This window comes from Pseudophryne corroboree, chromosome 9 (genome assembly GCF_028390025.1).
Source record: "Pseudophryne corroboree isolate aPseCor3 chromosome 9, aPseCor3.hap2, whole genome shotgun sequence".
In the NCBI taxonomy this organism is placed as follows: Eukaryota; Metazoa; Chordata; class Amphibia; order Anura; family Myobatrachidae; genus Pseudophryne; species Pseudophryne corroboree.
Window position 1 is genome coordinate 364613319 of NC_086452.1, and position 21592 is coordinate 364634910.

The 21592-nt window shown below is 47.6% G+C and overlaps 1 protein-coding gene across 1 annotated transcript in view; it reads left to right on the plus strand.

Moving 5' to 3' along the window:
* LOC134958822 (zinc finger CCCH domain-containing protein 7B-like) overlaps positions 1–21592 on the plus strand; it is a 296536-nt gene that overhangs the window by 37617 nt on the left and 237327 nt on the right. The window contains exons 3-4 of the mRNA XM_063941538.1: positions 6269–6329; positions 6411–6450. Of these exons, the coding sequence (XP_063797608.1) occupies positions 6269–6329; positions 6411–6450 (101 nt within the window). The remainder of the gene's footprint in view (positions 1–6268; positions 6330–6410; positions 6451–21592) is intronic.

The window sequence follows — 21592 nt, forward strand, 5'->3', positions numbered from 1 at the left end:
TAATAATATATTTCTCTTACGTCCTAGAGGATGCTGGGGTCCACATTAGTACCATGGGGTATAGACGGGTCCTCCAGGAGCCATTGGCACTTTAAGAGCTATAGAGTGTGGGCTGGCTTTTCCATCTATGCCCCTCCTACCAGACTCAGTTGAGATAATGTGCCCGGAGGAGCTGGTCACAGCTAGGGGAGCTCTACAGAGTTTCTCTAGTAAAGTTTATCTTAGAGTTTATTATTTTACAGGGAGGCTGCTGGCAACAGCCCCCCTGCTTCGTGGGACTAAGGGGGGTAGTAGTGTCCACCCGGCGGAGTCTGATCCACTATCTCCGCTGACAGGGCACTGAGCTCCAGAGGGGATAGATCGTTCCCTGCCACAGGGGATCGCTCACCCCAGCAGCATGCCGCCACCCCCTTGCAGAGCTGAAGATTTGTGGCGAGTGAGTGGCTGACCCCCTTGCAAGCGGGGGGGCCGGTGTGAAGATGGCGGCATAAGGGTAGTAGTGCAGTATTAACTGCGCTCCGGAGGCTCAGCGGTACATAGTGCGGCGCTGTGAGGGGCACCCTGAGCCAGCGCCTACACCCTACACTGGTCACACAGCCTGTCGGGGTCCCCGGATCTCTGCCAGCATAAATCCTCATGCCAGTATAATCATATGAAGAGTGGGAAGACAGCGCCATTTTGGGGGCGTAGCTTCTCCTCAGAGCGGACCCAGTAGCGTTCAGCGCCATTTTCCTGCCTGCACAACGCTGTCCGTGAAGAGCAAGTCCCTCCACAGCAACTCCAGCTATCTCTCACGGTACCAGGGGGTTGTAGAAGGGGGGGGGGGGAGGCTGCAAAATGACTGTGTAACCTATTAAGGTGCACAGTCAGCGCTGATAGGGGGTCTCCCTTTATATTAAAAGCGCTGTGTGTGGGTTGGCTCCAATCTCTGTGTCTCTCTTGCCATTCTTGGGGGTGAAACTCTGTCTGCCCTCCCCTGTGTGTGTGTGTGTGTGTGTGTGTGTGTGTGTAGTGTCTGTGGTCTCCATTAAGCAATGTCCAGGGACCGTGTCATATGCTGCAGAGGATATGTCCTCTCAGGATGATCCCATTCCATGTAATCAGGATTGCACTGGTTTAGCACAGATTCGAGCAAGGGAGCCTGAGTGGTTATCCTCTATCAAATCTATGATTTCTCAGACTTCAAATAGGGTTGCACAAAATGAATCTGCAACTCAGGCTTTACAGAACTCTATATGGCAGTCTGGCCCAGTTCTGGTACATCAGGACTCCCCGCTGTATATTCAGATAAACGTGCTCTTACTCAGATCATGCAGGATGATACCGATACCGATTTTGATACTGCAGACGGTGACGGAGATGTGTTGCGGGGGTCCGCATTTCTTGCAAAAGGGGTGCAGTTGATGATAGCCTCTATCAGGGATGTGTTGAATATTGCTAATACAACATCCGAGCAGGTTGAGGAGGCTTACTTCACTGAAAATAAGAGCCTCGCTAACCTTCCCTGCGTCAAATGAATTAAATGCTATATTTTAAAAGGCTTGGGAAAACCCGGATAAAAAATTCAAGATGCCTAAAAGGGTTCTGAAGGCATTTCCTTTCCCAGTAGAGGATAGGAAAAAATGGGAAAACCCGCCTATTGTTGACGCGTCAGTATCCAGACTCTCAAAAAAGGTCTTTTTACCTGTTCCAGGATCGACCGCCTTGAAAGAGCCGGCTGATCGTAAAATTGACAGTACGCTCAAATACGTTTACACGGCTTCTGGGGCATTACTACGTCCCACTATTGCCAGTGCTTGGATTGCCAAAGCTATAGTAAAGGGGTTGGGCACGTTGCTTGAGGACTTGGATACTATGGAGAAATGTGATGTTGCATTGTTTTTACGTAACATTCAGGATTCGGCAGGATTTCTGGTAGACTCCATGAAAGACCTGGGTTCCATGGCTGCAGGGATTTCCTCCTTGTCAGTATCCGCTCGTCGAGGACTGTGGTTGCGCCAGTGGTCTGCCGACGCGGAATCCAGGAGAAGTGTGGAGACCCTACCCTACACAGGTCAGGCTCTCTTTAGGGAAGCGTTAGTTGCGTGGATCTCCACGGCTACGGCTGGTAAGTCACCCTTTCTTCCCTCAGCTACACCTGCTCCGAAGAAACCCTTTTCTTCTGTTACATCGCAGCCCTTTCGGTCTACTAAGCCCAGAAAGGCCAAGCCGTCCAACACCTTCTTTCGGGGAGGTCGGCCCAAGTTCAAGAAACCTGCGGCTGCAGGTTCCCAGGAACAGAAACCTGCTTCAGGTACACCAAAGTCCTCCACATGACGGTGGACTGCACGCCCCGGAGGTGGGGCCAGTGGGAGTGAGACTCGGACATTTCAGTCATGTCTGGGTGTCCTCTGGCCTGGACCCCTGGGTGCAAGATATTGTGTCCAAGGGGTACAGGCTGAAATTTCAAAATCTCCTCACCGATTTTTCAGATCAGGCTTGCCAGCTCTGCTGGCAGACAGAACTGTCCTGCAAGACGCCGTCCAGAAGTTGGTGGAAGCACAAGTTATTGTACCAGTATCAACTCATATATGCAAAACAAAGGTTACTATTCAAACCTTTTCGTGGTACCGAAACCGGATGGTTCGGTTACACCCATTCTGAACTTAAAATCACGAAACCCCTTTCTGAGGGAGTTCAAGTTCAAAATGGAGTCTCTAAGGGCAGTGGTATCAGGTCTGGAGGAGGGGGAATTCCTAATATCCCTGGATATCAAGGATGCGTACCTCCACATTCCGATTTGGCTGCCGCATCAAGCTTATCTTCGATTCGCATTGTGGACTGTCCTTTTCAGTTCCAGGCCCTACCATTCGGGCTCTCCACAGCACCGAGGGTATTCACCAAGGTGATGGCGGAAATGATGATTCTCCTCCGCAGACAGGGGGTGAACATAATTCCGTATCTGGACGATCTGCTGATGAATGCATCGTCCAAGGAGAAGCTGTTACGGGCCATAACACTCACGACCCAGATTCTCAGGGAACATGGTTGGATCCTGAATCTTCCAAAATCACAATTGGAACCAACCAGGAGGTTGTCCTTTCTGGGAATGATACTCGACACGGAGGTGTAGAGGGTGTTTATCCCAGAGGAAAAAGCGTTGGTGATTCAAACAATGGTCCGGGATGTCCTGAAGCCAGCCCGGGTGTCAGTTCATCAGTGCATTCACCTTCTAGGGAAGATGGTGGCCTCTTACGAGGCTCTGCAGTACGGGAGGTTTCACGCTCTGTCCTTTCAACTGGATCTCCTGGACAAGTGGTCGGGATCCCATCTACACATGCACCAGGGAATTCGTCTGTCACCAAAGGCCAGAATTTCACTCCAATTGCCTCACCTTCTGGAGGGCCGCAGGTTCGGGTTTCAGGACTGGATCCTTCTAACCACGGATGCAAGTCTCCGGGGCTGGGGCGCAGTCACTCATGGGGAAACCTTCAAAGGAAGGTGGTCAAGTCTGGAAGCTGGCCTGCCGATAAATATTATGGAACTAAGAGCCGTCTACAACGGTCTTCTCCAAGCGGCCCATCTTCTGAGAAATCGGGCCATTCAAGTGCAGTCGGACAATGTGACAACGGTGGCTTACATAAACCAACAGGGCGGAACGAAGAGCAGAGCTGCAATGTCAGAGGTAGCCAGAATCATCCTCTGGGCAGAAAAGCACGTGTTGGCACTGTCGGCAATCTTCATTCCGGGAGTAGACAACTGGGAAGTGGACTTCCTCAGCAGACACGATCTCCATCCAGGGGAGTGGGATCTCCATCCAGAGGTGTTCAAGGAGGTAACAGATCTTTAAGGCGTACCCCAGATCGACATGATGGCCTCTCGTCTCAACAAAAAGCTTTGGCTGTATTGTTCCAGGTCGAGGGACCCACAAGCAGTGGCTGTGGATGCCCTAGTGACTCCGTGGGTGTTCCGGTAGGTGTACGTGTTTCCTCCACTACCACTCATCCCATGGGTTCTAAAACTCATAAGGAGAACAAAGGTTCAAGCGATCCTCCTTGGTCCAGACTGGCCAAGAAGGGCTTGGTACTCTGATCTTCTGGATCTACTGCAAGAAGAGCCGAGACCTAACTCTTCGGGAGGACCTGTTGCAGCAGGGGCTGTCCGCCTATCAAGACTTACTGCAGCTACGTTTGACGGCATGGAGGTTGAACGCCTGATACTAGCTCGGAAGGGCATTCCGAACAAGATTATTCCTACCTGATACAGGCTAGGAAAGGAGTAACGTCTAAACATTACCATTGAATTTGGAAAAAAATATATGTATCTTGGTGTGAGTCCAAGAAGTTTACTGTGGTGGAGTTTCAACTGGGACGGTTTCTACTCTTCCTACAAGCTGGTGTTTAAATGGGCCTGAGGTTGGGATCTGTGAAGGTCCAGATTTCGGCCCTATTCATTTTCTTCCAGAAACAATTGGCTGCCCTCCCTGAGGCTCAGACCTTTTTGAATGGGATTCTGCACATCCAACCTCCCTTTGTACAGCCTACGGCGCCTTGGAACCTTAACGTGGTGTTGCAGTTCCTCCAATCGGACTCCTCCTCTACAGGAGGTTGAGATCAAATTTCTTACATGGAAAGCTGTCATGATGTGGGCTTTAGCTTCTGCTAGACAAGTGTCGGAGTTGGGGACTTTGTCCTGTAAAAGCCTTTCGCGAAGCTAGAGCTGAGCTCCGGACACGTCAGCAGTTTCTTCCGAAGGTTGTGTCGACATTTCATATCAACCAACCTATTGTGGTACCAGTGGCTACTGACTCCTCAATTTCATCAAAGTCATTGGATGTTGTAAGGGCTCTGAAAATCTTTGTGAAGAGGACTGCTCGTCACAGGAAATCGGATTCTGTCCTGTATGATCCCAAGAAAATTGGGTGTCCTGCTTCTAAGCAGACGATCTCTCGCTGGATCAGGTTCACTATCCAGCATGCGTATTCTACGGCAGGCTTGCCGTGTCCTACGTCTGTCAAGGCCCACTCTACTCGTTAAGTGGGGTCTTCCTGGGCGGCTGCCCGGGGTGTCTTGGCGTTACGACTTTGCCGAGCTGCAACTTGGTCTGGGTCGAACACGTTTGCAAAGTTCTACAAGTTCGTTACTTTGGCCTCTGATGATCTGAAGTTCAGTCAATCAGTTTTGCAGGAGCCTCCGCGCTCTCCCTCCCATTCTGGGAGCTTTGGTACATCCCCATGGTACTAATGTGGACCGCAGCATCCTCTAGGATGTAAGAGAAAATAGGATTTTGGTTACCTACCGGTAAATCCTTTTCTCGTAGTCCGTAGAGGATGCTGGGCGCCCGCCCGCCCAGCGCTTCGTTTTCCTGCAAATTTTATCTGGTTCAGTACAACTTTATTTTTAGTTGTATACTGCATTGTTACTTGGTTAGTAATGTTTCAGCGGTTGCTGAGTTTTCAAGATAAGTTAGCTTGATGTGCCTTGTATGTGTGAGCTGGTATGAATCTCGCCACTATCTGTGTTAAATCCTTCTCTCGAAGATGTCTGTCTCCACGGGCAGAGTTTCTAGACTGAGTCTGATAGGAGGGGCATAGAGGGAGCTGCCCACACTCTCAAACTCTTAAAGTGCCAATGGCTCCTGGTGGACCCGTCTATACCCTATGGTACTAATGTGGACCCCAGCATCCTCTACGGACTACGAGAAAAGGATTTACTGGTAGGTAACCAAAATCATATTTTTACCCTTAAAACTTATAATATGCCCTCCTCACTGATTAGGTCCAGGGTGCTAGAATGAACACTTCAATTGAATTCCTCCACTAGGTCTTTTCTTTGTTGTAGAAAACTAGGCGTTAAGCTAGTATTGTTACATTTAATATATTACTCCTTTGAACGTCTCACTTGAGTATTTTTTCCTGCAGAAAAATAGATTTAACTCAGTTGCGTACTGTGGGGGTTATTCCGAGTTGTTAGTAAACCAAAAAAGCAAACTAATGGGCAAAACCATGTTGCACTGCAGGTGGGGCAGATGTAACATGTGCAGAGAGAGTTAGATTTGGGTGGGGTGTGCTCAAACTGAAATCTAAATTGCAGTGTAAAAATAAAGCACAGTATTTACCCTGCACAGAAACAATATAACCCACCCAAATCTAACTCTCTCTGCACATGTTATATCTGCAGTGCAACATGGTTTTGCCCATTAGTGTCCTGTTTTGGTTTGTTAATAAACCTGAATAACCCTCTGTGTCCACTCGCCAATCTGATTTCTTTTTTTTTTTTTTTTCTCTTAGGTTTTTCTATGGAGAGACAAAAACGGAGAGAAGATATTGAAAAGGGACTGCAGTTTATTCAGTGAGTATGTCCCATACTTTGCCATTTGCAGAATGTATGTTTTTCCAGTGGTCTTACAACCATACTTTTCCTTTTTAACAGGTCTACCATACCATTTCATGGAAGTGACGATGAGTACAAGGTAAAATAAATCTGTGTAATTAAAAATATACAGTCTAATGAGCTCCTTTTGCCACTCCCAAATATAACTACAACCGATCTTTTTCTTTCACGTTGGCCATGCTACGCAATGTCTTGATGCCATTTCAGATTTCATTATTGTGCTTAAAAGTAATTGTTTCAAAAATGTGATCTAATAATCTTCTCACCATGAGCAGAAGCCTGACATCGCTACTTCTGGATATAATGCAGCAACCTGCCTTATGCCTCAAGCTTGCTGCTTAGATGGCATCCTTACTTCATTCAATCTGTATCAAAATACTACGCATCTAAGGAATGTGTCCAAAAAGAGCACATATATCCCACAAGAAACTGAAAAAAGTATAGTTTGTGCACATGTACAGTGGTGCTTGAAAGTTTGTGAACCCTTCAGAATTTTCTATATTTCTGCTGAAATGTGGCCTAAAACTACCTCAGATTTTCACACAAGTCCTAAAAGTAGATAAAGAAAACCAAATGAGACCAAAAAAATTAGACGTGCTCCATTTTTTTTTTTTTTTATTGAGGAAAATAATTTAATGTCGCTTATCTGTGAGTGGCAAAAGTATTTGAACCTTTGCTTTCAGTATCTGATATGACCATCTCGTGCAGCAATAACTACATGTAAGCTTTTCCGGTAATTGTTGATTAGTCCTGAACATCGGCTTGGAGGAATTTTGCCCCATTCCTCCGTACAAAACAGCTTAAACTCTGTTATGTTGGTGGGTTTCCTCCCATGAACTGCTCACTTTAGGTCCTTCCACAACTTTTTGGTTGGATTAAGTTCAGGACTTTGATTTGGTCATTCCAAAACCATTATATTTATTCATCTTTAACCATTCTTTGATCGAATGACTTGTGTGCTTTGGGTCATTGTCTTGCTGCATGACCCACATTCTCTTGAGATGCAGCTCATGGATAGAAGTCATGACATTTTCCTTTAGAATATTCTGGTATAAATCAGAATTCATTGTCCCATCAATGATGGCAAGTCGTCCTGGGCCAGATGCAGCAAAACAGGCCCAAACCATGATACCAGCACCACCATGTTTCACAGATGGTATGCAGTTTTTAATACTGGAATGCAATGTTCTCCTTTTTCCAAACATAACACTTCTCATTTAAACAAAAAGCTCTATTTTGGAGTCGCCTGTCCACAAAACATTGTTCCAATAGCCTCCTGGCTTATCGAGGTGATGTTTAGCAGACTGGCAACAATGTTCTTTTTGGAGAGCAGCGGCTTTCTTCTTGCAATCCTTCCATGCACACCATTGTTGGTCAGTGTCCTCCTGATGGCGTGCTCGTGAACATTAACATTAGCTAATGTGAGAAAGGCCTTCAGTTGCTTAGAGGTTACCTTTGGTTCCTTTGTGACCTTGAGAACTATTAGAGTCCTTGCTCTTTGTCACGATCCAGGTAATTCCTTATCAGTATTTACCTTCCAAATGCCTCCTGAGACTGTCCCAGTGTTCCAAGCCTGGATTCCATCTGCACTGTCTGTGTGCAGCACGCTGCATCTCATTGTTTCTAATCTCTTTACTGTGATTCTGGCAGCATCAGGGTTAAGTTTCACATGCAAGTTACAAACAGTCTTTCCCTCCAAGTTCAAACATGGGCGCAGCCATGATTGTTTTCATCACATGTTACTTTTCAGCCTATCAGCTGTACTCTGCTCTCGGCCTGATTACCCAGCAGCTGCACTCTGGACTCTGCTTAATCAGCCAGCCAATCCCTGTTTCCCAGCTGGTATAAATATCTTGTTCCTGGGCTGGAAAGATTGTCAGTGCTTCAATTGTCTTCAGTGATTCCAGTGTGCAGTCCTCCCATGGACTTTCTCTGCAGTACAGCCTGACTCTGCAGTGTCTCATCATTGCATCCTGTGACTGGCAGTTACCGACACCAGCTTCCAGCAGTGCTCTGCCCTGCCAGTAACCATCGGTGTTCCACCATCGATCTCCAGTCACCATCGGTGTTCCGCCATCGATCCCAAGTCACCATCGGTGTTCCGCCATCGATCCCAAGTCACCATCGGTGTTCCGCCATCGATCCCAAGTCACCATCGGTGTTCCGCCATCGATCCCAAGTCACCATCGGTGTTCCGCCATCGATCCCAAGTCACCATCGGTTTTCTATCATCAGTATTCCTCTGAACTGTGTTTCCTATTACCAGTACCAAGTCATCAGTATTCCTGTGAACTGTGTTTAATAAAACCTTTGAACTTTCCTTCGTTGTCTTGGTCACGCCTTCGGGCATTTGTTCTAAAGGTTCCCTGCATGTCCAAGAACCCTGTACTGCCTCCCAGGTACACATATACCTCAGCCCCTAAAACTGAGGCTTCCCCCTGGTCAGCACCAGCCCTCAGTTGTGACACTCTTGGCGTGATCTTTGTTGGTCGACTACTCCTTGGGAGGGTAATAATGGACACAATCTGTCTGACTGTTGATTGGTGGAGTCCAAACTATTTATAGATGGTTTTGCAACCTTTCCAGCCTCATGAGCATCAACAACTCTTCTTCTGAGATCCTCAGAAATCTACTTTGTTCGTGGCATGAGACACTTCCACAAACGTGTTGTGAACATCAGCCTTTGATTGCTCACTGTTCTTTTAAAAAGACAGGTTATCCACTCACACCTGATTGTCATCCCATAGATTGAAAATACCTGACCCTAATTTCACCTTAAAAATATCTGCTAAGCCCAAAGGTTCATATACTTTTGTCACAAACTTTCAAGCACCACTGTATTCTCCAACTTAGACTATTGTAATCCCCTTTCTTCTGATTAGGGCTCTAGAGTTGGTACGCTAAACCTTTCACCATCGGGTGCCCCCTGCCATTGATGGATACTCTCCTGTCTTCTGATTACTTCCTCCCACTCCTACCTCCAAGATTTTTCACGTGCTGCTCCCTTACTTTGGAATTCCCTACCTCTCCCCATCAGACTCTCTACAAAGCTTCAAACGGGCTCTCAAGACACACTTCTTTACCAAACCCAGCCAAATCTCATTTTAACACTCTGTCCTACGCTCAGTCTACCCCATCTGTGTCACCCCTGTCTGTCTGTCCCTTCCCTTTAGAATGTAAGCTCTCACGAGTAGGGCCCTCCTCCCTCATGTGAGTATCCTTTTCTTAATTTAATAATCCTCAACTGCCCAAATCCTGCAGTTCTCGGTCACCTTGATGCTTATCTCGGTGTTATCTACTGATGTAGCTATGCTTAGCTACCCTGTACTTGTCCGATAATGTCTTCAACTGTAAGTCACTGTTTTCCTGTTATGAGTATGTGCATATGTACTCTGTAATTGGGCGCTGCAGAACCCTTGTGCCGCCATATGAATAAAGGATGATAATAATAATCGATGGATAATATGTCCACCTACCATCAATGGTCTCTTCTATCGATTACCCGTGCAGGCGCAGCAGTTGCCGCACTGAAGTCAGAAACTAAGTTTCCTATGCGCATGCATGACACCGCAGTACTGTCTGGTTGTGCTGCTGTGTTGAATGATGGATATGGGACAGAGTGACAGGCACATGATGGCCGTAGACCCTGGAGTGCTACAGCCATTTTCTCTTCTGCTTATCTCCTTCCCCTATGCTCTGTGCTGGACTGTTGACTGACAGCTGAGATCAGGCTTCTCATCCATTCAGGAAGTCGAGCCTGCCCATGCCCCACCCATCCTGACACACATATCATTACTGACTGACAGTAAGTAACCACACTGTCTTCATGTTTTGGCCAGTCAGCCTGTAGTTACTCTGTAGGTGCTGCAGTGTCATTAGAGTCCTAACAGTAACCCCCCCCCCCCCCCAAACCCCCCCCTCCCCCCCAAAAAAAAACACATTGCTCCACAGCTACCATTGATGGTGGGACACCATCTGTATCCCTGTTATTGATGATAAAACCATCAGGCACCATGTGCAGACCATCGATGGAGTGAAACCATTGATGGTCGATGTCCAGTCCTACTGTTGTCTGACTTTGACTCCTTCATGAATCTGTATTAGTGTGTATTAAAAAGTAACAAATATACTGTGAAATCATAAAGTAGGGGAGAAAATAACTTTTCTTTAGTGGGGCCACTCTTATGTATCACATAAAACAAGTTTAATTTATTTGTAATTGCTAAAGAGATTACAGGAAAAAGCCAATGATGGCAGGCGAAACTATATCATGTTAATTATGTTATAAAGGTGAAGGTCACCAAGTCCAGGTGGGAATCTAACCCTGAATTCAAAGCAGCAAAAATTCTCATGAGATTATATGTCATTATAGAGTAGCAGTCATATGTTACCTATGGCATTTGAATACAGTCAAAAAATCGGAGAGCCAAAATATATAATGGTGTTGTTACATAAGAAGATGTCTACATACGTCCGATACTCAAAAGCGACATATTATCTATGTGTGCCATATATGCTAACGTTTTTTTTTGTATACCATCTGATCAGTAGTATGTGTTTGATACTCAAGAGCTACATCATTTTCATATGTTGTTCACCACCTCATGACATATATGCTAGTATTTTTTGTACCATATATGCTGGCACTTGCAAGTTATTTTTATTGTGGTGTCTAGAGACATAGCAAGATAAACTGAAGTTACTTGTGCTGCCCTAAATGTTATTTGTGTCTAACTAGATCTTTTACGGTAGACAATTATACATGATTGAAGAGTTATTTGTGATATTTTTTTGACTGTTCATTTGCCATAGGTAACGTATGACTACTGCTCTTTATTTTTTTTTTTTTATGAATGAAGTACTTTTATTGTTTTCCATAACATTTACAAAAAGTGAAAAAACAATGATAAAAAAGGTGGAATGAATACATGCTCTGCAGCTTCATATAAATAAAGACTGGTGCTCTATATTAAGATATAGGGGGTCATTCCGAGTTGATCTCTCGCTGCGATTTTCTCAGCGCAGCGATCAAATTAAAAAACTGTATTTCTGCGCATGACCCGCAATGCGCACGCGCGATGTACAAAGCTCTTTGTGGTTGTGCTCCGATTCTAGCGAAGTTTTCCTTCGCACTGGCGGCCGCAAAAAGATTGACAGGAAGGGGGCGTTACTGGGTGTCAACTGACCGTTTTCAGGGAGTGTTTGCAAAAACGCAGGCGTGTCTGAAAAAACGCAGGAGTGACTGGGCGGGTGTATGACGTCAAATCAGGACACAAATAGGCTGAAGTGATCGCAAGCGCTGAGTAGGTTCAGAGCTACTCTGAAACTGCACAAACTGTTTTTGTAGAGCTCGGCTGCACATGCGTTCGCACTTTTGCTAAGCTAAAATACACTCCCCAGTGGGCGGCGGCATAGCGTTTGCACGGCTGCTAAAACTTATCTAAAACAGATCTTAGGGGTCGCTCCTATTGGCCGCAATGATATCGGAGGTGCACATCATCGTGGCAGCACTTTACAGCGACGCAAATTCGCACAAAAGTGCTTGCTGCCCCATAGAGCTCCGAGCACTTTGGTGCAAATTCAGCCCAAAATCAGCCCGCAAAGAGTGCAGCGACACTTAGCACCCTTCGCGGGTAATAGGATCGACCCCTTAGAGCATGGGTCTTCAACCTGTGGCCCTCCAGTTGCTGTGGAACTACGCATCCCAGCATGCCCTTCCTCAGTTTTAGCATGCCTTAATAGCAAAACTGTGGCAGGGCATGCTGGGATGCATAGTTCCACAGCAGCTGGAGGGTCACAGGTTGAAGACCCATGCCTTAGAGTGAGATTCCCACCTGGACTTGATGACTTTCACTTTTAGAACATATTTAACAAGATATATTTTCCCCTGCCATCTTTGATGGCTTTATCTGTACTCTGATGTTTATGTTGTTAGTTAATCCCTTTAGCAATTTGAAATAATAAATACATTTTATGTTATATATAAAAGTGCCCCCGCAAAGAATAGAGTTATGTTCTCCCCTGCTTTATGATTTCTCTAGCATCCATAAGGGATATTGGGGAATCTAGTACGATGGGGTATAGACGGGGTCCAAAGGAGCCGGTGCACTTTAAATTTCTTCACTGGGTGTGCTGGCTCCTCCCCTCTATGCCCCCTCCCACAGGCAGTTTAAAAAAAAAAGTGCCCTCAGGAGAGGATGCATATCTCTCAGCTCCAGAGAGTTTTCTTCACTTTCTTTTCAATGTTTGTTATTTTCAGTATGCTGTTTGGGCAACAGCATACCTGTACCATGGGAGTTGGGGGTGGGGGTCACCAGCCTTGTGAGGTGCAGAGCCGCTTCCCCGCAGAGGGGTGGTTGTTCAGCGGGGCACTGCTCCTTGGTTGTCACAACCGCACACCCCTAACACTGCCTGAAGGTGACATCTGTAGTGAGTACAAAACCAGGGGATCCCCCCGGTTCAAAGTCCCCCATGTAGACTGGCTAACAATCGCTTGAACTAGCACTCGTCTTACGTTTTTGAGGAAATGGGAGACATTACCAGTATAATTATTCGCTATAGCTCCGGCGCCATTGGAGGGGACAGAGCTACCTCAGAGCAGGACCAGCGGCATTTTGGTGCCTTCCTCTGCTTAATGCAGCCACAGACAGCACACACAGCGCTTCTTGCCTCACAAGACACACTGGAAAACTGGTACAGGGTGTAGCAAAGGGGGAGAGCCGCTATTGTACACTATCTGGGTCCTCTACAGGACAGACTTTATTAGTGATTTACTGTGATATAGTTAGCCGTCAACCTCACTGGGGCCGTGCAGCTAGGGGTGTGCTGGTGTCCTTCTCTCTGTGTGTCTCCTCTCACATACAGTAAGCGCAGGCTTGAGATATATTACTGTCTATGTGTGTGTGTGTATGTTATTGTGCTTACTGTGAAACATGGGTAAATACAAGCTGTGTAGTGTATGTCACACTAGATTCTCTCCAGTATCAGCTGATTCTGTTTCTTGTGAACAATGCAGCCAATCTTAACAAATCAGTGAAGGGGCTGGAGGAGAGGGTCCAGAGCACGCATGGCTATGGTCTCTAAAAAATATGATGTCTGATATGTCATCCCAGCTCACTGCTAATGTTCAGAAAACTCAGCTACTACAACAGGCTGTTGCAGATTTAGCTGCTAGGGCAGATGTTACACAGCCCTCCTCTCAAACCTCACAAAATCGTGGTTTGCCTGTTCTACTATCTGACACAGATGAGGATATACAAGAGGATGGGGGAGGACTTGGACCCCGTTAGTGGGGATACCGATTCTGCTCTGGGTATTGAACCCCTAATTCTGGCTATACGGGACGTGTTAAAGCTCCCTCTAGAGGACGCTGCGTCACAGCAGTCGTTTTTCTTTACACAAAACAAGCCCAATGCCACTTTCCCTGATTCTGCAGAGTTAGATGACCTATTCAAGTTGGCCTGGAAAAATCCAGATAAAAAATTCCAAGTGTCAAAAATGTTTTTGCGCACTTTCCTCCTTTGCTCCTGAAGGTAGGAAATTTTGGGAGGGACCCTCTGGGGTTGATGTATCAGTCTCTCGACTGTCCAAAAAGGCGGTGCTGCCTGCCCCGGGCTCCTTTACCATAAAGGATCCTGGGGATAGGAAAATAGAAGCTACACTCTATTTACATGGCAGCAGGTGTATCGCAAAGGCCGGTCATTGCGGGTTGCTGGATGACCCATGCCATTCATTCATGGGCCACTCAAATTCAGGAGGGCCTTTCTGGGGCTATGCCCCTGGTCACTATGGTGACCCTCCTAAAGCCCATTCAGGTCACTAGACGCGTCCTCTAAGATTCCCTCAAGGAGATGGGGAACATTAATGCTAGGACCACTGCAGTGTCGCCGTGCAGGGCTTTGTGGTTGCGTCGGTGGATAGCGGACGCAGAATCCAAAAGCAGTGTGGAATCCCTCCCCTTTTCAGGGGAATGGCTCTTTGGGGTTCAATTGGATACCTGGATTTCCAAAGTTACGGCTGGGAAATCCACGATTCTCCCCTCTGGGACCCCGCCGGCGAGACGCTCCTACCCGGGGCCATCTGTACAGTCCTTTTGGTCTCACAGATTACGATCTAAGGCCAGAGGTGCCTCCAATGCGACTAGAGGCACCAGAGGTAAGTCAAGAAAGCCTGCTAGCATCAGCTCTCAGGAACAGACCACCAGTTCTGCCTTCCACTAAGGCCTCAGCACGACGGTGCCCACCCACCCTGAGGGGATCTCGAGGTGGGAGCTCAACTGCGTCACTTAAGCCACGTCTGTGAGGCTTCCTGCCAGGATACCTGGGTCAGGGATCTCGTTTCTCAAGGCTACAAGCTGGAGTTAGACAGTGCTCCACCCCAACGATTTTTCAAATCAAGCTTACCAGCTTTGGAGGATGCAGGTTACGTTGCAGCAGGCCATCCTAAAGTTGTTTCAGTTCCACGTCATTGTTCCAGTACCAATACCACAACGAGGCAAGGGTTATTACTCCAACCTGTTTATGGTACCAAAACCGGACGGTTCGGTAAGGCCCATTTTGAATCTAAAGTCTTTGAATTCTTACATGAAAGTGTTCAAGTTCAAAATGGAATCCTTGCAAGCAGTGATTGCGGGTCTGGAAGAACGGGAATTCATGGTTTCCTTGGATATCAAGGACGCCTACCTCCATATTCCGATTTGGCCACCACATCAGGTGTACCTGAGGTTTGCCCTGCTGGACAATCACTACCAATTCCAGGCACTGCCCTTCGGCCTGTCCACAGCTCCGAGGGTGTTCACAAAGGTGATGGCGGAGATGATGTTCCGGGTCCAGGGAGTCAATGTTGTCCCTTACCTGGACGATCTACTGATCAAAGCAAGTTCCAGGGAGATTTTGTTGCTCCATATCAATCACACTATCCAACTTCTGTCACACCATGGGTGGATCCTCAACTTACAGAAGTCCCACCTAGAGCCGACTCAGGCGAGAACACTTCAGGAAATGGTCTGCATGGTGCTCCGACCTACTCGAGTGTACATCCATCTTTGCATAAGATTGTTGGGAAAGATGGTCGCCTCATACAATATGGGAGGTTCCATGCCAGGACTTTTCAGCTGGATCTCCTGAGAAAATGTTCCGGATCACATCTTCAGATGCACTGGATGATACGGCTGTCGCCTCAGGCCAGGATTTCCCTCCTGTGGTCGCTGCAGTCCTCCAATCTACTGGAGTGCCAGAGTGTCGGGATCCAGGATTGGACCCTCCTCACGACAGATGCGAGTCTAAAGGGATAGGGAGTTGTCACCCAAGGGGCGCAGTTCCAGGGCAGGTGGTCAGCCCACGAAAGCCTCCTTCCGATCAACATTCTGGAACTTCGGGCTATCTACAATGCTCTGCTTCAGGCCTCTCCTCTGCTCAGGGATCATGCGATCCAAGTACAGTTGGACAACGCCACAGCAATGGCGTACGTCAGTCGGCAAAGAGAGACAAAATGCAGAGCCTGCATGCGAGAGGTGTCAAGGATATTCCTCTGAGCAGAAAGAAATGCAAGAGTAATGTCCGCAATCTTCATTTCAGGAGTAGACAACTGGGAAGCGGACTTCCTGAGTCGTCACGATCTCCACCCGGGGGAGTGGGTTCTCCACCATCAGGTGTTCCAGCATATCATCCACCGGTGGGGCTGCCCACAGATAGACATGATGGCTTCTCGTCTCAACAAGAAGCTTCACTGGTATTACTCACGAACCAGGGACCATCAGGCGAGGGCAGTAGATGCACTGATGTCGCCATGGCCTTACTGGCTGGTCTACCTGTTTCCTCCGATTCCGTTGTTCCCAAGGGGGCTCAAGCGCTTCAGAAATCAGGGAGTCCAGGCAATTCTGATTGCCCCGGATTGGCCTCCATAGGGTGTAGTATGCGTATATTCTGGACATGTCCGTCAAAGACCCTTGGCCTCTACCTCTCAGAAGAGATCTGCAACAAGGACCGTTCGTCTACCCGGACGTACGGCAACTTCGTTTGACTGCATGGAAGTTGAGCGGTGCATCCTAGCTCACAAGGGCCTTTCCAAAAAGGTTATTGCTACGATGATTCAGGCCAGGAAACCTGTGACGTCAAAACACTATCATCATTTCTCTATCGTCCTAGTGGATGCTGGGGTTCCTGAAAGGACCATGGGGGATAGCGGCTCCGCAGGAGACAGGGCACAAAAAGTAAAGCTTTAGGATCAGGTGGTGTGCACTGGCTCCTCCCCCTATGACCCTCCTCCAAGCCTCAGTTAGATTTTTGTGCCCGGCCGAGAAGGGTGCAATCTAGGTGGCTCTCCTAAAGAGCTGCTTAGAAAAGTTTAGCTTAGGTTTTTTATTTTACAGTGAGTCCTGCTGGCAACAGGATCACTGCAACGAGGGACTTAGGGGAGAAGAAGTGAACTCACCTGCGTGCAGGATGGATTGGCTTCTTGGCTACTGGACATTAGCTCCAGAGGGACGATCACAGGTACAGCCTGGATGGTCACCGGAGCCTCGCCGCCTGCCCCCTTGCAGATGCTGAAACGAGAAGAGGTCCAGAATCGGCGGCAGAAGACTCCTCAGTCTTCTTAAGGTAGCGCACAGCACTGCAGCTGTGCGCCATTTTCCTCTCAGCACACTTCACACGGCAGTCACTGAGGGTGCAGGGCGCTGGGAGGGGGGCGCCCTGGGAGGCAAATGAAAACCTTTTTTGGCTAAAAATACCTCACATATAGCCTCCGGGGGCTATATGGAGATATTTAACCCCTGCCAGAATCCGTTAAGAGCGGGAGACGAGGCCGCCGAAAAAGGGGCGGGGCCTATCTCCTCAGCACACAGCGCCATTTTCCCTCACAGAAAGGCTGGAGGGAAGGCTCCCAGGCTCTCCCCTGCACTGCACTACAGAAACAGGGTTAAAACAGAGAGGGGGGGCACTAATTTGGCGTTAGAAATATATAAAAAAGATGCTATAAGGGAAAACACTTATATAAGGTTGTCCCTATATAATTATAGCGTTTTTGGTGTGTGCTGGCAAACTCTCCCTCTGTCTCCCCAAAGGGCTAGTAGGTCCTGTCCTCTATCAGAGCATTCCCTGTGTGTGTGCTGTGTCGGTACGTGTGTGTCGACATGTATGAGGACGATGTTGGTGAGGAGGCGGAGCAATTGCCTGTAATGGTGATGTCACTCTCTAGGGAGTCGACACCGGAATGGATGGCTTATTTAGGGAATTACGTGATAATGTCAACACGCGCCAAGGTCGGTTGACGAAATGAGACGGCCGACAAACAATTAGTACCGGTCCAGACGTCTCAAAAACACCGTCAGGGTTTTTTTAAAACGCCCGTTTACTTTAGTCGGTCGACACAGACACAGACAGGGACACTGAATCCAGTGTCGACGGTGAATAAACAAACGTATTCCTTATTAGGGCCACACGTTAAGGGCAATGAAGGAGGTGTTACATATTTCTGATACTACAAGTACCACAAAAGAGGGTATTATGTGGGATGTGAAAAAACTACCGTAGTTTTTCCTGAATCAGATAAATTAAATGAAGTGTGTGATGATGCGTGGGTTCCCCCCGATAGAAAATATGGGCGGTATACCCTTTCCCGCCAGAAGTTAGGGCGCGTTGGGAAACACCCCTTAGGGTGGATAAGGCGCTCACACGCTTATCAGAACAAGTGGCGGTACCGTCTATAGATAGGGCCGTCCTCAAGGAGCCAGCTGACAGGAGGCTGGAAAAATATCATAAAAAGTATATACACACATACTGGTGTTATACTGCGACCAGCGATCGCCTCAGCCTGGATGTGCAGAGCTGGGGTGGCTTGGTCGGATTCCCTGACTAAAAATATTGATACCCTTGACAGGGACAGTATTTTATTGACTATAGAGCATTTAAAGGATGTATTTCTATATATGCGAGATGCACAGAGGGATATTTGCACTCTGGCATCAAGAGTAAGTGCGATGTCCATATCTGCCAGAAGATGTTTATGGACACGACAGTGGTCAGGTGATGCAGATTCCAAACGGCACAAAGGTGTATTGCCGTATAAAGGAAGAGGAGTTATTTGGGGTCGGTCCATCGGACCTGGTGGCCACGGCAACTGCTGGAAAATCCACCGTGTTTACCCTAAGTCACATCTCTGCAGAAAAAGACACCGTCTTTTCAGCTTCAGTCCTTTCGTCCCTATAAGAGTCATATCTGCCCAGGGATAGAGGAAAGGGAAGAAGACTGCAGCAGGCAGCCCATTCCCAGGAACAGAAGCGTTTCCACCGCTTCTGACAAGCTCTCAGCATGACGCTGAGACCGTACAGGACCCCTGGATCCTACAAGTAGTATCCCAGGGGTACAGTTTGGAATGTCGAGACGTTTCCCCTGCGCAGGCTCCTGAAGTCTGCTTTACCAAGGTCTCCCTCCGACAAGGAGGCAGTATGGGAAAAAATTCACGAGCTGTATTCCCAGCAGGTGATAATTAAATTACCCCTCCTACAACAAGAAAAGGGGTATTATTCCACACTATATTGTGGTACTGAAGCCAGAAGGCTAGGTGAGACTTATTCTAAATCTAAAAAAATTTGAACACTTACAAAGGTTCAAATCAAGATGGAGTCACTCAGAGCAGTGATAACGAACCGGGATCCATGTCCCAAATTTGCCCTTATCACTAAGGGTACCTCAGGTTCGTGGTACAGAACTGTCACTATCAGTTTCAGACGCTGCCGTTTGGATTGTCTACGGCACCCCGGGTCTTTACCAAGGTAATGGCCAAAATGATGGTTCTTCTTCGAAGAAAAGGCGTCTTAATTATCCCTTACTTGGACGATCTCCTGATAAGGGCAAAGTCCAGGGAACAGTTGGAGGTCGGAGTAGCACTATCTCGGATACTGTTACAACAGCAGGGGTGGATTCTAAATATTCCAAAATCGCAGCTGATCCCGACAACAAGTCTCCTGTGCTTAGGGATGATTCTGGACACAGTCCAGAAAAAGGTGTTTCTCCCGGAAGAGAAAGCCAGGGAGTTATCCGAGCTAGTCAGGAACCTCCTAAAATCAGTGCATCATTGCACAAGGGCCATGGTAAAAAAAAATGGTGACTTCCTTCGAAGCAATTCCAGTCGGCAGATTTCATGCAAGAACTTTTCAGTGGGATCTGCTGGACAAATGGTCCGGATCGCATCTTCAGATGCATCAGCGGATAACCCTATATCCAAGGACAAGGGTGTCTCTCCTGTGGTGGTTACAGAGTGCTCATCTTCTAGAGGGCCGCAGATTCGGCATTCAGTTTTGGATGTTGGTGACCACGGAGGCCAGCCCGAGAGGCTGGGGAGCAGTCACACAAGGAAAAAATTTCCAGGGAGTGTGATCAAGTCTGGAGATTTTTCTCCACATAAATATAGCTAAGGGTAAATTTATAATGCTCTAGGCTTAGCAAGACCTCTGCTTCAAGGTCAGCCGGTATTGATCCAGTGGGATAAAACATCACGGCAGTCGCCCACGTAAATAGACAGGGCGGCACAAGAAGCAGGAGGGCAGTGGCAAAAACTGCAAGGACTTTTCGCTGGGCGGAAAATCATGTGATAGCACTGTCAGCAGTGTTTCATTCCGGGAATGGAAACTGGGAAGCAGACTTCCTCAGTAGGCACGACCTCCACCCGGCAGAGTGGGAACTTCATGGGGAAGTTTTCCACATAATTGTAAACCGTTGGGAATTACCAAAGGTGGACATGATGGCGTCCCGTCTGAACAAAAAACGGGACAGGTATTGCGCCAGGTTAAGAGACCCTCAGGCAATAGCTGTGGACGGTCTGGTAACACCGTGGGTGTACCAGTCGGTGTATGTGTTCCATCCTCTGCTTTTCATACCTAAGGTACTGAGAATTATAAGACGTAGAGGAGTAAGAACTATACTCATGGCTCCGGATTGGCCAAGAAGGACTTGGTACCCGGAACTTCAAGAGATGCTCACAGAGGACTTATGGCCTCTGCCGCTAAGAAGGGACTTGTTTCAGCAAGTACCATGTCTGTTCCAAGACTTACCGCAGCTGCGTTTGACGGCATGGCGGTGGAACGCCGGATCCTAAGGGAAAAGGCATTCAGGAAGAGGTCATTCCTACCCTGGTCAAAGCCAGAAAGGAGGTGACCGCACAACATTATCACCACATGTGGCGAAAATATGTTGCGTGGTGTGAGGCCAGGAAGGCCCCACGAAGAAATTTCAACTCGGTCGATTCCTGCATTTCTTGCAAACAGGAGTGTCTATGGGCCTCAAATTGGGGTCCATTAAGGTTCAAATTTCGGCCCTGTCGATTTTTCTTCCAGAAAGAATTGGCTTCAGTTCCTGAAGTCCAGAAGTTTGTCAAGGGAGTATTGCATATACAACCCCCTTTTGTGCCTCCAGTGGCACTGTGGGATCTCAACGTAGTTCTGGGATTCCTCAAAACACATTGGTTTAAAACCAGTCAAATCTGTGGATTTGAAGCATCTCACATGAAAAGTGAACATGCTCTTGGACCTGGCCTGGACCAGGCGAGTGTCAAATTGGTGGTTTTTTTTTTCTTTTCTCAAAAAAGCCCATATCTGTTTGTCCTTTCGGACAGGGCAGAGCTGCGGACTCGTCCCCAGTTCTCTCCCTAAGGTGGTGTCAGTGTTTCACCTGAACCAGCTTATTGTGGTGTCTTGCGCCTACTAGGGACTTGGAGGACTCCAAGTTGCTAGATGTGGTCAGGGCCCTGAAAATATAGGTTCCAGGACGGCTGGAGTCAGGAAAACTGACTTGCTGTTATCCTGTATGCACCCAACAAACTGGGTGCTCTTGCTTTTAAGCAGACTTTTGCGAGTTGGATGTGTAATACAATTCAGCTTGCACATTCTGTGGCAGGCCTGCCACAGCCAAAATATGTAAATGCCCATTCCACAAGGAAGGTGGGCTCATCTTGGGCGGCTGCCCGAGGGGTCTCGGCTTTACAACTTTGCCGAGCGGCTATTTAGTCAGGGGCAAACACGTTTGTAAAATCCTACAAATTTGATACCCTGGCTGGGGAGGACCTGGAGTTCTCTCATTCGGTGCTGCAGAGTCATCCGCACTCTCCCGCCCGTTTGGGAGCTTTGGTATAATCCCCATGGTCCTTTCAGGAACCCCAGCATCCACTAGGACGATAGAGAAAATAAGAATTTACTTACCGATAATTCTATTTCTCGGAGTCCGTAG